The 14,810-nt window shown below is 57.3% G+C and overlaps 6 protein-coding genes and 1 non-coding gene across 7 annotated transcripts; 3 read left to right on the top strand and 4 right to left on the bottom strand.

The window, feature by feature from the left end:
- The first annotated feature begins 584 nt into the window (after window positions 1–584).
- Window positions 585–2,964, top strand: TRAVEDRAFT_137982 (uncharacterized protein). The gene is made up of 7 exons (XM_008034327.1): window positions 585–881; window positions 936–989; window positions 1,677–1,745; window positions 1,799–1,944; window positions 2,015–2,374; window positions 2,431–2,584; window positions 2,641–2,964. Exons 1-7 carry the CDS (start codon window positions 807–809, stop codon window positions 2,839–2,841), a joined length of 1,059 nt encoding a protein of 352 aa, XP_008032518.1. The 5' UTR covers window positions 585–806; the 3' UTR covers window positions 2,842–2,964.
- Window positions 2,965–3,073: 109 nt separating this feature from the next.
- Window positions 3,074–3,166, bottom strand: TRAVEDRAFT_t1. Its single transcript has one exon. It is a non-coding gene; the product is annotated as a tRNA-Asp (tRNA).
- A 240-nt stretch (window positions 3,167–3,406) lies between these two features.
- Window positions 3,407–3,998, top strand: TRAVEDRAFT_110875 (YjgF-like protein; the record flags this gene model as incomplete). The annotated part of the gene is made up of 4 exons (XM_008034326.1): window positions 3,407–3,452; window positions 3,518–3,618; window positions 3,680–3,781; window positions 3,852–3,998. 4 exons carry the CDS (start codon window positions 3,407–3,409, stop codon window positions 3,996–3,998), a joined length of 396 nt encoding a protein of 131 aa, XP_008032517.1.
- Window positions 3,999–4,493: 495 nt separating this feature from the next.
- On the top strand, window positions 4,494–5,598 carry TRAVEDRAFT_41164 (uncharacterized protein; the record flags this gene model as incomplete). Its single annotated transcript, XM_008033853.1, has 4 exons — window positions 4,494–4,833; window positions 4,884–5,259; window positions 5,320–5,451; window positions 5,517–5,598. 4 exons carry the CDS (start codon window positions 4,494–4,496, stop codon window positions 5,596–5,598), a joined length of 930 nt encoding a protein of 309 aa, XP_008032044.1.
- A 477-nt stretch (window positions 5,599–6,075) lies between these two features.
- TRAVEDRAFT_41163 (uncharacterized protein) lies at window positions 6,076–6,972 on the bottom strand (the record flags this gene model as incomplete). The annotated part of the gene is made up of 1 exon (XM_008033852.1): window positions 6,076–6,972. One exon carries the CDS (start codon window positions 6,970–6,972, stop codon window positions 6,076–6,078), a length of 897 nt encoding a protein of 298 aa, XP_008032043.1.
- Window positions 6,973–7,747: 775 nt separating this feature from the next.
- Window positions 7,748–9,613, bottom strand: TRAVEDRAFT_16042 (uncharacterized protein; the record flags this gene model as incomplete). The annotated part of the gene is made up of 6 exons (XM_008033520.1): window positions 7,748–8,321; window positions 8,379–8,811; window positions 8,861–8,939; window positions 9,007–9,131; window positions 9,190–9,336; window positions 9,391–9,613. 6 exons carry the CDS (start codon window positions 9,611–9,613, stop codon window positions 7,748–7,750), a joined length of 1,581 nt encoding a protein of 526 aa, XP_008031711.1.
- A 3,054-nt stretch (window positions 9,614–12,667) lies between these two features.
- TRAVEDRAFT_109399 (uncharacterized protein) lies at window positions 12,668–13,475 on the bottom strand (the record flags this gene model as incomplete). Its single annotated transcript, XM_008034325.1, has 4 exons — window positions 12,668–12,832; window positions 12,906–13,049; window positions 13,104–13,236; window positions 13,297–13,475. Coding segments are annotated over 4 exons (621 nt in total), but the record flags the coding sequence as incomplete, so codon positions are not given.
- Between the last annotated feature and the right edge of the window lie 1,335 nt (window positions 13,476–14,810).

Here is a 14,810-nt window from a genome sequence, read left to right as displayed (position 1 = left end):
AGCTTCTCACGGACGAGACCGTGAAGCGGGCCGTGGACTGGATGTGGCAGGACGCAACGCCAGACGGACGGCCGCTGAACGTCGTCAGCTTCCGCGTAGGGCATTATGGCCGACGGAGGTTTCCGGAACCCTGTACTGTTTGTGGACTTTCTGCGATGCACTTGTATCATGTGTCTGGCGATGTGCTCGCGTGACATGTGCCGTCTGTCCTTCTGGTTTCGGGCGGCTCGTACACGTACTGGTGTGTTGACTACTGGATGTTAAATAGAAGATAACGTTCATGTACTACGGGTCTGTCTTCCAAATATATTACGTCTACCCCTTGGGATCCCACAAACAGTGTTTTACATATTCATGTCGCTCCGCGAGGCGCACATATCAAACTAATTATGCATAGTCCCCCTTGTCGAGCTCCAAGCAGACAAGCATCAAGGTGGGCGCAAGACTGTGACGTCGATGGCGGTGTCCGATCGCATCCGGCGTTCGCCGCATTTCTAGACGCCCGAGATGTGGTACGGAGATGGGGAGGCGCCCGCGGTGGACGTGCGATGGCAGTTTCCTTTTCCTTGAACGAGCTGCTGCAGCTCTGGCACGCCCCCTCCACCAACAACGCTCCTCCACCAGGCTCGTTCTCCTGGACCAGCACCGCTTCAGTTCTCGTCCTCTCGCTCGCCGGTCTCCTATGGACGCTCTCCAGGAAGTCGGCTACACGCACACGCGTACTGGCGAACGGAACCCGCGCGGTCTGTCCGCCGGAACAGCTCAAGGATGACTTGCCACAGGGCGCGGTCGTCAATGCGTATACTATGGAACGTGAACTGACGGTTCCGTTCCCCGTGGACGATGTCCGGGTCGCCAAAATTCTCGTACATCCTATCAAGGTCGGCTCACTTGCTTAGGGGTACGCGCTTGTGGCTGACGCCGTCTGTGCACAGAGCTGCCGCGGAACATCCCTGCAAGAGGCGCGGTACACACCGGAAGGTCTCGAGGTGGGTCACACCGTCATTTGCCCCTTGCATGTCTGCTCTAGCCCCGGATACGAGTTTTGGAGGAGGTACCCGCGCGCCTTTGCGCGCGGCTGAGTCATTGCTCCTCTCATAGCAGTGAGATCGGCCGCGGAAACGCACGAAAACCTGCTCAATGAAATGTTCTTGCCCGGACACTACACACTATACGCGGCGCCGCGTCGAGGGAGGACCGAAAGCTCTCGGAAGGGAAGCACTGAAGCTTCTATCGAGCTAGTATGAGCGGAGCGTGTACCCGCCGACGTGCTGGAACATTGATGGCACGGTCCTGGATGCGCGTCGGTGCAGGAGCTCGTCTGTGGAGTCGGCTCCGAGGCGGAGCTCCGAGGACGAGTTTCGGCGGAGCGTAGGTGGGCGGCGCAGCGAGCCGGGACGGCAGGGAAATTATACCTATCCCTCCCGGAGAAGAACTGAGGAACTGAAATGGTACAAGAAGGCTACCTGTCTCGCGAGCTCTACGTAACCGGAGCGGAGAGCGGGAAAGCTGTCCTCAGATGCGTTTGGAAACGTGTTTGATACGGTCGATATATGGTGCTTTCCGCTGGATGGTATGCGTACACGAAAGACCCTGTCGAGCAAACCCCAGGACACACTTTCCCCCTAATGTCCCTGAGTCGGTGGTGACAACATTATACTAACCTGCTTTAACAGAATGACAGGAAATGGTGTATCATAGACGCAGATTCCCGTGCCATCATCACTGCCCGAGAGGTTGCAAAGGTATGAATACAACGCTAAGGAGGGGCGGACCCATCTCATTTACCTCGTCTCAGATGGTTCTAATAACACCACGAGTCGAAGTCGACCCGGCCTCTCCATACGGCGGGAAACTGGTCGTATCATTCCCGGAGGACTCAGACCTGGAGACGTTCTCAATACCCCTCTATCCTACCGAACAAATGCTCGAGGATTGGCATATGTACGTAAATCTCTAACCCCAACTACCCGGTCCTCGCTTCACTCACTAACGCTCTACCCTATCCCCACAGAATCGAAGACTGTCGCATGTTCGGCAAGTACCTCGTGCAGGGCTACGTCGTCTCCTCCACACTCGACTCGGACTCGGACGCGCGCACGCCCTCCGACATCCTCTCCGACTACTTCGCACGATCCGTGCACCTCGTCATGAAGGGCCCGGCGGCGCGCGCGTGCCCGCCGACGACCGCGTTCCCCGCGCTGCAGGAGACGGCGAAGTTCCAGGACGGGTACCCGTTCCTCGTCGCGAGCGAGGAGAGTCTTGGGGAGGTGGGCCGCGTCGTGAGCGCGTTCGCGACGGACGAGAGCCCCGCGGCGCGGATCGGCGGTATCGACCGCGAGCGCTGGCGCGACGGCGGGGTCGAGATCGAGAGGTCGGTTTCCGTGAAGGACTGGTCTGAGGTCTTGAGTGCTAACGTCTTGCGCCAAGGTTCCGACCAAACATCGTTTGCAAGGGTTCTGGCGTGCCCTTCGCGGAAGACATGTGGCGACAAATCCGCATCCACCCCGCCGCCGCATCAGACGACCACACCCCCGAAGAAGCCCGCACATTCACGCTCGTGTCCAAGTGCACGCGCTGCCTCGTAAGCACGCGCACCCCCCTTCCCCTGGTACCACTCCTGAACCGTTCCCTGCACAGCTCCCAAACGTGGATACGCAGACAGGCGCGCGCGACGCAGCGGTGCCGTACAAGGTACTGCTCAAGTTCCGCGCGAACAAGGACCCCATGCAGAAGAGCAAGCCGTGTTTCGGGTGCAACGCCGTCGTGGGTGGGGAGGGCGTCGTGCGCGTGGGCGACCGCGTCGAGGTGCTGGAGTGGGCGAGCGGAAGTGGAGTATAGACTGGGTGTCCCGTGCGATTCAGAAGCTACCTGGGTTTGCGTATCAGCTTTGCGTAGATGCCGCCGACTGCCTTTGGAGTATCGTAGACGGTGAAATCAGTACTCTGTCACTGAACGTACAGTACTAATCTTGAAGACTGCTACCGTTGTAACATATCTCATCTGGAGTGCGTGCTATGACTAATCCTGAGCAATAAGTAGCAAAACCTATGCCAACTTTGAAAAAGATTAGCTCTCTGTCGGGGAGTCGAACCCCGCTTTCGCGCGGCTAGTATGATAGACAGGCTATGACAAGCGCGTGTACTAACCGATATACTAACAGAGATGACGGTGCCCAAACAACACCAAATTGATATATCAGATTGTGCTTGTTCGCGATGTCCTGGGGGCCAGAATCGCGTTGCAGCTTGAGTGCGTCCGAGTCAATTGGCTTGCAATCGGGATGGCCGTCCTGCCCACCCCGACCCGTCTTCTCTTCTCTTCTCTCTCTCTCGCTCGACAAACCCCTCTTCGTGCTGCTTCTGCTGTTCTTCCTGCACGCGCCCCCACTCACACCCGACGCACGATGAGCACCAGCACCCACCCCTCGCTTTCTCTCGTTTCCACACCTAGTAAGCATGTCGCGTTCGGCCGCGCTTCGCCGCCCCGACGATACTCATACGTACGACTTCTCCAGACGCACCCGCTGCGGTCGGTCCGTACACCCAGGCCGTCCGTGTCGGCAGCCTCCTCTTCCTCTCCGGATCACTCGGCCTCAACCCCGCTACGGGCAAGATGGTGAGTTGCCATCCACCACGCGCGCCCCTCCGCGCATCCGCCAGGCTGACACCGGGCACAGGTTGAGGGCGGTGTCGAGGAGCAGGCAAAGCAGGCGCTCCAGAACATGAAGGCGATCATTGAGGCAGGCGGGAGCGAAGTCGGGAAGGTCGTGAAGACCACCGTACGTGCACGCGCTACGATCGCTTTCCCGAACACTATGTGTGCTGACTGGGCACGGACGCGGCACGCAGGTGTTCTTGAAGAACATGGAGGACTTCAAGGCCGTGAACGCGGTGTACTCCGCGTTCTTCGGGAACCACACGCCTGCGCGTTCGGCTGTCGAGGTCGCGCGCCTCCCGCTCGACGCGCTCTTCGAGATTGAGGCGATTGTCAAGTGAGTGAAGTGGCGATGCTAGGGAGTAATGACGCGAGCTAACGCTGCACAGCGCGGCATGATTCACGGTGTAGGTCGTGAAGCAGAAACAATGTAACTATAAAAGAGCCAGTGACGCTTGAATCAAAATAGGCCCTTGCAGATGCACGATATTAGTCCGGGAAGGTAGCCGGTAATACGCATATGAGACGACATACTACGACTCTTCCGTACTCCGCACAGCGACAGGAAGTCTATGGCATAGGCTTCGGATTCCTGAAAGCGGCCCTCAGCTCGATGCATGTACTCGCTCGCAGCTCGCAGGGTGCATCCCTCGACATCCCGTCATCCCCCCAAACGCGATCACGCGCGTCAGTATCCACTACCCGACGGCAAAGGCAAGCTCACGTCTGCAGTGAGCCTGCCGTAGCGCGTCACCATTACGTTCCATCTCCTCATGACCATGACGGGCCCAGCGCGCGCTACTGTCCAGCACTCCCTCTCTATCCCCCAAACCCCCATGTCCCCGCTGCATCAGCCATCTTGCGTCGCTATGCGCTGCGGTGCGCTCCCCCTCCCGCTCGAGCTCTTTCTTGCCTTCAAGGACAGCATCCCCTTCGCAGACCTCCGCACTCACGTATGCTTTTATAAGGCCCACCCGCACATCGCCGCGTTGTACGACGGCGGGGAACACGCGGACCGATTCTGGCAGCGCGCGTGCTGGTACAGCGGCATCAGTGCCCTGCAAAAAGACGACATGCACGACTCCCAGTGCTGGCGCAACATTGCGATAGAGGTCGTCGAGCGCGACGGCTTCTGTACGCACCCGCACTGCGGCGAGGCACTCATAGAATATAACCGTGAGTCCGCGCCGTTTGGAAGATTGCAACCGCTGATAGTATGCCGGCAGGAGAGCGCATGGGACGCGCAGCGGAACATGTAAAGCCGCTCTCTGTGCTCTCCAGAAAGCACGAAGTAGACATGCAGCCGACCGTGCACCGCGCGCTCGTGCAGACCGCGTTTCGCCCGTTCGACAGCAGCAAAGCCGCCCCCGACTCCAAATTTGACGAAGAAGCACACCTTCGCCCCGTCGGCACCGGGGCGCGCACCTATCAGGGAAGCACACTGCTGAAAGACCACCCCCTGATCGCACGCAGCTTCGCCACAGACGTGCCCGTCGGCGCGCTCCGGGTCGGCCGGATCGGGGGACACACCGTGCGCGAGGGCACGGTCGCGCGGCCGTTCGGGGTGACGGTGCACGACGTTCTCGCAGCCATATACGCAGAGTACGTCGCCCGCGCATGATCGCTGTCCTGCTGAAGCCAGGAGCTAACGGGAGACGCCAGCCTGGACGTGACGCTCACCTCGGACGCGCTGCTGCACTTCTTGATGGTGATGTTCGACAGGCTCCCGGCGGACTGGGCCATGTGCATGGCGTCGGAGCGGCTGCGTACGACCCGTGGGCTCCTCGGTGTAAGGTGCGCAGCGACCGGTCTGGACTCCGGGCGAGGTGATCGATGTTCACCGTTCCCCCATTACCCAGCCACCTGAGCGAATATATCTACGACGGCTCAGCAGGCGGTGACGGCCCGTGTTTCTCTGTCCGTCTTAAAAGCGGGCCGTAATTCAGCTGCTGTGTACCAGCCGTTGTACCGCTAGACTATGGCCTGCATGATGCGTCACACCGTCGTTGTGCCGTCTGTCCGTTCCCTGTCGATGTCGTCGTAAACTCGTCAAGTGAGAGCAACGAGATGATCGAGGCCGTCTCTGCAGAGCTCGCGTTCCCAGCTGCGACACAACGCTTCTCGAGGGCATACGGCTCATCATGGAGAGCCCCGCGACATTCCAGACAGACCTCTCGGTGATGGACGCCCAGGGAGTACTTGTCGCGCGAATGTGTGGACGCGCTCATGGAGGCAGCCGGAAAGCACGTCGTCGCGACACCGTGCATCTCAGTGACTCTCGCCTATCGAGTTCCCCGCGTCGGCGAGGCCGAGAGGGACGAGTCTTCTGTGTACATGCGAGAACAGAAAAATGTGGTATCAAACATTCAGAAAAACAATACTAGTACAACAAGTGGTCGAACACGACGGGCGGACTGACTACTCAACGACATCTTCCCCAGCATCCTCTGCAAGCGCGCACTCACCCATGTCCACAGTCAAATCGGAGAACAGCTCGGTGTGCTCCCGGTTCGTCGACACCAGTGGCTGCATCTGTCGCAAGGCGCGCTGCACCGACTCACCCAAGTGCGTCTGCGCCGACACGTCGCGTGCATTGCGTATCAACTTGAGCAGCTTCGCAACAGCAGCGTCTTCATCGTCCTCAATCACCGCAAACGTCTTGTGCGACGCCCCCGCGCACCAGATGTCGTATGCTGTGAAGTTGGCGGTCTTGTCTTTGTGCCGCGACTTTCGCACGGGAACGCTGGGCGAAGCCACCGCAGCGTCCGGAGACGCAAGTGCAAAGACCATGCGCAGGACCGGCGGCGGCTCCTTGACGTCGCGGTCGAACAGGCCGCATAGGTAGGGGTCCATATTCGCGAAGACCGGCTGTTTGATCTTGGCCCCGTAGTGCCGACTGTTCCTCACCTGGACCAAGATCGCCGTCACGTTCTCCTTCTTCAAGCTGGTGCCAATGAGGACGGGGACGACGATGTCGATGCCGACGTGCCCATTTGCGCAGATGATGGCCGCACCACGTGAGATGGCGAGGAGGAGATACGCCTGGTGAACGACTTCGTAGCTCTGGACCTTGATGAAGTGGTTGAAGTAGATGAACGCCTCCTGAAACGCCGTCCGGAGCGGTGTCGTGGCGAAGTCGCGTGTGTGATATGCAAGGGGAAGGCTGGCTGCGCATGTCTCGGACCCATCCGTTCCTAGAAGTGCCTGCAAGAACTGGGGCACGGTGACGATGCGTCGCCGAACGGCACCGTCGTACTCAGGGCTGGAACCATCGTCCGAAGAGGAGGAGGAGGAGGAGGAGGAGGAGGAGGACATCAGTACTTTTGTATATGTCTGAACGGTCTGAATCAGACCTCTCAGATGGCTTCAGACAGCTCCAGACACCGTTCAGACCTTTCAGACCACCAGACACCAGATCGGACTTTTGGACACTTCAGATGTTTGAGTGACTTTCTACTCAGATACTTTCAGACCCGTCAGACATGTAGATTCACTACGGTAGCATCATTACAATTATGCTTACCTCGAGTTCGTAATGAGTTCAATAAACAGCTGTATCACTCAAAGATAACATGAAGGTGCAATATTCAAAAATGTGCCTCATCGAGACTCGAACCAGGGCTACTGCGAGCGCTACAGCGGCAATAACCACTGCACCACTACTGCTTGCTTGGCCTACAATGTGGCAGTCCTATATCAGACTGTGACCCCTCTATACCTAAGCTCGGGATATATAGCATGCTTCATTATAGGTCTGTCTGCTATAAGCTGAGATGTAGTAGGTCTATTTGTTCGCATGTATCAGAGAAGACATTGATAAGGTGAGTGTTTCCACTAGTAAGCTCTAGAAGCACACTTGAAACATCAGTATATAACCTATAAATGTTCATACCTTTGTATCTGCTGTTGGTCAAGTGGTTAACTCCTTGATCGTCCGTCCGATGGCCGTGTGTTCGGTTCCCCATAATTGAGTTTTTACATTTATTATGAGTCTGTGGCGTCTAGTGCTCGAGCTTTGATGGGACACTCGCATCTGACAGTCTGACGGGTCTGACGGTCTGACGGCTACCCTGCCAGACCTGCCAGACCGTCAGACATATGCAAAAGTACTGATGGAGGAAGAGGAGGAAGAGGAGGATCCGGGGAGCTGCGACTTTTCGAGGACAAACGTGGTCGCACAATCGCGCGCATACAACAGCAACAAGGCTGCGGCAAATTCTCCTCTCTCGCCCAGGTCGAGGAGGGAGTTTCCGAGGTAATGTGTGATGGCCACCAACGGGTCCAAATCTGCACGGGATGTAGCATTCTGTGCCTTCCCGTCTGCCCACCTTCCACTGATCATCAGATGGCACGCCGCCTCTGCGAGCAACGGCTCTGATGCGGAAGTGGTGATGATGGGTGAGAACCCGGCGCCCGCGTACAAGAGCAGTCGCATGTGATCCGCCACCAGATCGCGCTCTATGCTGGCATCCCTTCGCGATAGCGGGACTGGATTAAACTCGATCGGAATGCGGACAGCGATGCATGCCAATGTTCGCGGAAACGTCATCGAATCAAATGTAAGATGCTCGGTCTTGAGGAGCTTCTTGCAAGCGAAGTCGACGATCCAATCGCAGACCATGTGGTCGCCTACTGTTATCGCAGCGTCGTACATGGCGGGGAATCTTTGAATGCAATGTCAGTCGGAACGAGGAATCAAATCAGTAAACGGTGAGACTGACAATGGACGGCCCAGGTGGGCGATATGATATGTAGATGCAACCTCCCTCAACATCCAGACCTTGTTCTTTGTGATACGCTGAGCCAAGACATCGAGTGGCGTCCACACTATGGGCGCAAACGGAACGAGCTCCAACCGCATGATTCGGGCTGAGCTATCGAGTTGCGGAGGCGGAGAGAATTGTTCAAGTTTCCCCACAGTAGAGAGAAAGAGAGCAAAGATAGGCAGTGTTCTGATGAGGCGGAGAGCACGCCGCACGTCGGAAAAGAGCGTAGCCCCAGAAGGACAGGAGTCACTGAGGTTGAGCAGCTGTGCCTCATCGAAATACAGGATGACGTCTAGACCGGCGGTGGTTGTTGTGGAGGATTCCTTTGGAATTGTTGAAAGGTACGAGGTCAACGCTTTTGCGGCAGTCGTCAGACTTATTTGGTCCCCTGAAGATGTTTGAGCGAAAAAATTGAGATAATAGACACAGTGACTGACCGTGCTCGTCCTCAACGCTTACAACAGGAGTTGGACTATGTTCCCTACAGTCCCCGGAGCTTTCGGGTAGCAACAAGAGCTGCGTGAAGTCAGGAAGATCAGACTCCGATATGACGTAGGTGTGATCAAGTCGGTTGAATACTGACCTCTTTCGCCCGCTCGCACACATCTTTATGTAATTTCTGCCGGTACTGACCATGTTGACTATACGTCATACCCTCGCTCATCAATTGACGAAATCCGCTCGCGAGACTCTGACCCTTTGACATGGCTGAGCAGCGATCATGAGTGGATCAACGGTGTGATGAAGATCGGAAATGGTGACGTACGATCGGAGGCAATAACCTTAACTCGCTCCAGCGCAGTCTCGAACAATGCGACCATGAGGAGCTGTATGCGTTTTGTCCGGACATTGTCATCGAGTGGCTTGAGTGACTCGAACCAACTCAAAAGATCAACATCTCGCGGGGGGTAGGCTGGTCGGTATGTGTCAGTCAATGTTGTGCATGACAAGCAAGAGGCATGCCAACCTTGGTCGGAGCCGAGAGACATTGGAATACAGAATATCTTTTTCGCAAGCTCATCGACCATACGCGACTTGCCGGTACCCGAGGACTGCGTGATTGAGGCATAGCGAGCGTAATGTGGGCTCGCCGTGTCCTGCACAATGTATTTTTTAAGCACATTCTCCAGGATATCCCCAGAACTCTTGTATGGCTCCTTCCAAGCAGTCGAGACCGCTGGGTTTGTCATGTGAGCGTCCAAAATAATCCCGACAAATGTTGCTACCGACCTCGATGTATCTTGGGGGTCACTAGATCATCCGACCGTACAGTGTTTGACCGGTGGAGAGCCTTCTGCTTGACTGTGAAGATGGTACCTGTTCGATCGCATACTGTGAGTCGACTCGAGGGACCAGCGAGAGCACGCCCAAACTCACGCGAATTCAGGACTTTCTCGAATTCCCTCCGCTCGAGATGCTCCTGTAGCTCACGGTCACTCTGGAGGAGAGAACTGGCTTCGTCGAGGGCGGGAGAAACCCCAGGCTTCATGTGAGAGATAGAGCTCAATAACATGGACAGGATCCAAGGGATATCGGTCGAAGCGTTAGACGTAGAACGCAGAATGTCCAAGCAACGCTGGTATTGTTCCGGTGTCAGCTCAGGGGGGTGCTGGGGATTGTTGATGGGTGATTGCGGGGTGGAACTTGGCTCGGTGGTTGAAGCGACGACAGCCCCGGCCGGGAGGCCTTCACCTTGGCGTTCAACTGATCGCAGCCTCTTTGTCGACCCATCCACTGAGGATTCCGAGCGGTTTCGTTTGAGCTCTGAAAACATTGGTCGTGGTCGTGGTCGTGGTCGTGGTCGTGACGGTTGTGGGTGACTGTGATCGCAAGCGTCTATCATGGCGCTTATTTCACCACCTCACAGCTTAAGCTTTTGTACCCCGCGCATAGCCTAAGCATACGTAGCACATGTATCTCTTTGATTTGCACGGTGAGTGTTCTCAGCCTATGGCGCCGACATCTAAGGGCTCGAAGCTTGCCAGGTACCAGCTCGCCTTCGCAATGTCCGTGGTTCTCCTAGGAGTCGACTCACTCGTCACGCATCAAGTCGGCGCATCCTCCAACGAGAACCTCACGTTACGGGGAATCAACCGCAGTAGGAACTCGGATTCTCCTCGCAATTCCTGCCACCGGTCGTAGCTACTAGCGCGTGCACTTGAAGAGCCCGTGCTCGCGGTCTTGCAGCATTCCGTCTTCGATCACGCGCCGCTGGGCTCGTCCCGGCGGCGGTTTTTCGCGCACGAACATACGGATTGTCCGAAGTGCGGCCCAACAAAAGAGCGCCAGGGCGAAATTCCAGCCATACGACGCGCTCCGGTAGAGGTTCTCGCGCGAGTGTCTCAAGCAGTACAATACGGACGACACCGGCACCATCTCCCACCTCGAGCTCACATCTATGCTGCACTCCCTCGGCTCGACGCTCTCGCACAAGGCAGCCAATTTGTTCTGGATGCGCTTCAGCAAGCAAGCGCGCACGGATGTGCTCGCGATAAACGAAGCGATTCAGCGTCTTGAGACCGGAGACCAAGCTACTCCGACAGTAATACTATGATACCGCTGCAAATGACATACTGACTGACGTTCGAGTAGCACCGAGACCGCTTTGGGTCTTTGCCTGTCGCACTCAGCTTCGCATTTCTGCACGCCGTAGGACTTGCTCTGGCGCGGCTCAATCAGAGGCTGCTCGGCGCAAATCATGGCTACCCGATGACATTCTGTACGAGGTCTTCTCTTCAAACCTCGGAAGTCTCCCTCCACGCATCCTCACCCTTCTCACGCTCGCGTGCCCGGCGTACCCTTCTGAATAAACCACACCTCCGCCATCAGCGAACCGGGAGGTATAAGTAGAGTACGGTAGAGTATCCTGAAGCTGCAATAAAACGCTATAACATCTGTAACATCGGCCGATGGGTTACCTCCGAGTGGCCAGTAGTAGTAGTCCACTACCGCCGGTCAACTTTCGCTGTAACATCCGTAACATCGGGTGTCGTGCTATCACATTCCGTAATTTCGGGTGCTTGATGTAGCATATTAGGGGGGTTGTAGTGTGGGCGGACGACGGAAGCGTGCTCTAGCCAGGGCCCGGGCTAGGCGGCCCAGGTGGGCGCTCTCACTTTACATTCCGGGTCCGAATTTGCACACAGATATTGTAATGGACACGATATATTCTCGCGGCAGCGCACACGCGCTGCCGGTACATCTATGGAAACATATGCGACGATTGTATGGAACTGACAGCTGGCAAGAGGGTTGTAATTACCGGTTGCAACAGAATGGGCGGGTGGCGGGCGTCCTCAAAGCGACGAGAACGTGGTGGTCCACTGGCGAGCAGACAGAGCAGAAGGCAGAGCTTAACGGAGACAGGCGAAGTACGAGAGAGACACCCAGACGAATCGAGACAGCGCGGACGAGGCAATAGAGAGGCAAGTCACAAGGTTGTGGGCACGCGCCGGCCGACGAGAAGCCCGCTGTGAGCTAAGGAAAGGGTCAGTCAGCTTGCATACTCAAGTCCGTTGGGGGACTGACCTTAAGACGCAGAGCGCGCGCAGCGTTTGCGGCGGGGCGTGGCATTGACAGTGTTGCGTGGCGGGCGCGCCGCGTTATCGCCCTTGGCAGCGTCTGCGCGAGCATGCGCGCGAGGAGGTGAGGCGTTGTCTTCGTGGACGTGTGCATGAGCGTCAGCGTGGATGCGGCGCGCGCGCGGAGGCAATGCCTCGTCGGCGTCGGCGAGAGTGTTCGCGGGGTGTGCGCGAGAGGACGGGGCACCGCCCTCGTCGGCGTGCGCGCGAGCGTCAGCGAATACGCCGTGTGTGCGAGGAGACGAGGCGTCGTTAGCATGCGTGCGAGCATGCACGCGGTGGGCTTGCTGAGGGCCGTCATTGTCGTCGTCGAAATCGTCGTCGTCCCCCCGCTCAGCAGCGAACCGAGCTTCAAACGCCGCGCGATCTTCTTCGACCGCAGGAGTGTAAGCGACGCGTTGATTGAGGGCCTCGTCCTGGTCGACGGGATCAACCAGCTCCGCGGGGTCGACAACATCGTCTAGCTCTTCGTCGTCCTCTTCGTCGTGTGCGCGGGAGCGCTTGCGCGCGTGCTGAGGGCTAGGCTGGCGGGGAGGCTCCGCATTTTCATCAGCGTCTTCAAGGTCGGAGTCATAGGGGTCGTCCTTCTCCAGGCGGAACAGTTCGGCTGATTCCTTTTCCGACGAGTTGCTCTTTCGCCAAATCCCGTAGCCATAGACCCGCCTATGGAGTCTCATTAGTCAAGAGGTCAATTGGACGAGTGAGCACGTACCTGGTCCACCAGTCGAGCACCTTGTCGGACCATGCTGTGTCCTGCGCGAACGCACACAAGAGGGAATACATAAATTCCTGCCCGTTGTAGTGGCCGTCCTTGACGGACCAGCTGGCCTGCGAGCTGAGGAGGGAACGAACCTGGGGGCAAGATGTTAGTATATGTAGAGGTCGTCTGACGCAGACGTACCAGAGCAATAACGTAGCACAGCGTTTCGGCGCTGACAACCTGCATACCGTATTTCTGGGAAATGGACGGTTTTCCGGTAGACTTGCAGCTACCTTTCAGCTCGTCGTCCGCGGACTGCGGCCCCGTGTAGACTGCCTTGTAGCACTAGAATCCTAGTTATTAGCAAGTACCCGGTATATAGTCGTGGTCTGCACATACCGCCTCGAGGAGTTCGCTGCGGAAAAGGCCTGGGCGAAGCTTGCCGGGCTGCATCGCCGACTCCTTGTATATGAACAGGGGCCAATCCCGGCTTGTGATGTGGATCTTGCCGTCGCGTACTCCAACCAGGAACCTGCGAGAGCGTCAGTCAGTTGTCAAGCATATGTAAATGTGCCGCGCGCGGCGAACTTACGCAGTGGGATCATCGTCAAACTGCTCGAGCATCCCCACGGGGCAGAGGAGGCGGCCCGTGAGGATGTTGCGGAAGCCGCGGTTAGACTTGATCCGGAGGCCCTTCAGCTTCGTGCGCCGGGGCGGGTTTATGTAATGAATCACGCGTTGGCGTAAACGCGAGAGATCATCGCCGCGGGAGCGCGCAGCGATCTTGTCAACCTGTGAGATAAGTGAGAACAACGCGGTGTGCAAGGATACATGTGCACACTTACAAAGTCAAGCACCTTGATGGCACAGTCCGGGTGCGCGCGAAGATATGGTTCACTCTCTATGAGAAGCGGGAACGAGTCTTGGAGGACATGGTAGTTGCGGGCTGCCTGTGTATCGCTGTCCCACCTGTACAGTAGATTAGTAGAGCCGGCTCGGTAATGAACGCGAGACTTACACTTCGTAGGGCTCGAGCGCGTCATAGGCTACGGGATCGGCCACCAGGAGTCCTCCGCGAAGGAAGGCAGCTGACACCTTGTTGTATGCGCCTATGACCCGGAGCATGAGTCGGGCTTGCTGATAGATCGACTCGTAGTTGTTCTGGACGCGTGTTAGAAAGCTGCGAATGGGAGATAAGTGAGTATATGCGTGTAACAAGTGAGTAAATGCGCGTGTATGCGCGCGGAACAAGACTCACTTGGCTCCGGGATCCAGGACATGGATCACCCGAGTCAGGGCGTTGTCCGGCATGTCGGGGTCGGGTGTCGGATCCCGGGCAGGGGCTGGCATGGCGGGTGGATCAACCTTCTTCTTCTTCTTCTTGTGGACAGGTGGCGGGGACGGCGCGTCGTCGAACAGGTCCGGGGCGTCGTCCTCGGAACTCTCGGAGTCGAGAGCTGCAATCTTACGCTTTGGCGCCGCTTTCACGGCGGCTGGCGTGCGCGACGATCTGTCGGGCGGGGCCTTTGTGGCAGTTACCTTACGCGCGCGGACAGGTGTCTTGGGTGGCGGCTCGACTGCATTTTTGGCTTTCGATTTCTTCTCCTTCGTCGGAGTCTTCGGTGAGTTACGTCGCTGCCGGGGCTTGTTGGTCGGGGGCGGGGTGGGCCCTAGAACGGTGCGTGCTGTGAGCTAGTGCATGGCAGGGGTCCACCCGGGGCTCCTGCGATCATGACCCCCGATTGGACCCTCCGAAACCCCTACCCTCCATCAAGGGTTCAGGGTTTTGGAGGGTATAAAGGGGGTATAGAGGGGTCGAGGGGTTTTAGATACCCCCAGCGTTTCTGGACAGACAGGAAGTGTCACAGACATGTAATCATATATCAGAGCATACAGGAGGTACTACAACTAGTCTTCATCATCGGTATCAGCACCCGTCACCCTTATAGCATCCCAGCCATCCTCCAAAGCCACATCAGCGTCACCGTCGAGCTCAGGCGCCTTGACCTCAATCTCGATGTCGCTGTCCTTCATGAGATTGAGCAGGCTCCACTCACCAAGGCAGAGGATCGCGCGGATTGAGTGGCAGAGAGGCCGTTGCGGAGA

The sequence above is a fragment of the Trametes versicolor genome, assembly GCF_000271585.1.
Source record: "Trametes versicolor FP-101664 SS1 unplaced genomic scaffold TRAVEscaffold_1, whole genome shotgun sequence".
NCBI lineage: Eukaryota > Fungi > Basidiomycota > Agaricomycetes > Polyporales > Polyporaceae > Trametes > Trametes versicolor.
This window is presented reverse-complemented; position numbering and strand designations above follow the sequence as displayed.

Coding starts and splice junctions, on each gene's coding strand:
- TRAVEDRAFT_137982 (XM_008034327.1), top strand. CDS start 807: ATGGAACGTGAACTGACGGTTCCGTTCCCCGTGGACGATGTCCGGGTC. Junction 882..935: donor TTCTCGTACATCCTATCAAG/GTCGGCTCACTT, acceptor GTCTGTGCACAG/AGCTGCCGCGGAACATCCCT. Junction 1,945..2,014: donor ATGCTCGAGGATTGGCATAT/GTACGTAAATCT, acceptor CTATCCCCACAG/AATCGAAGACTGTCGCATGT.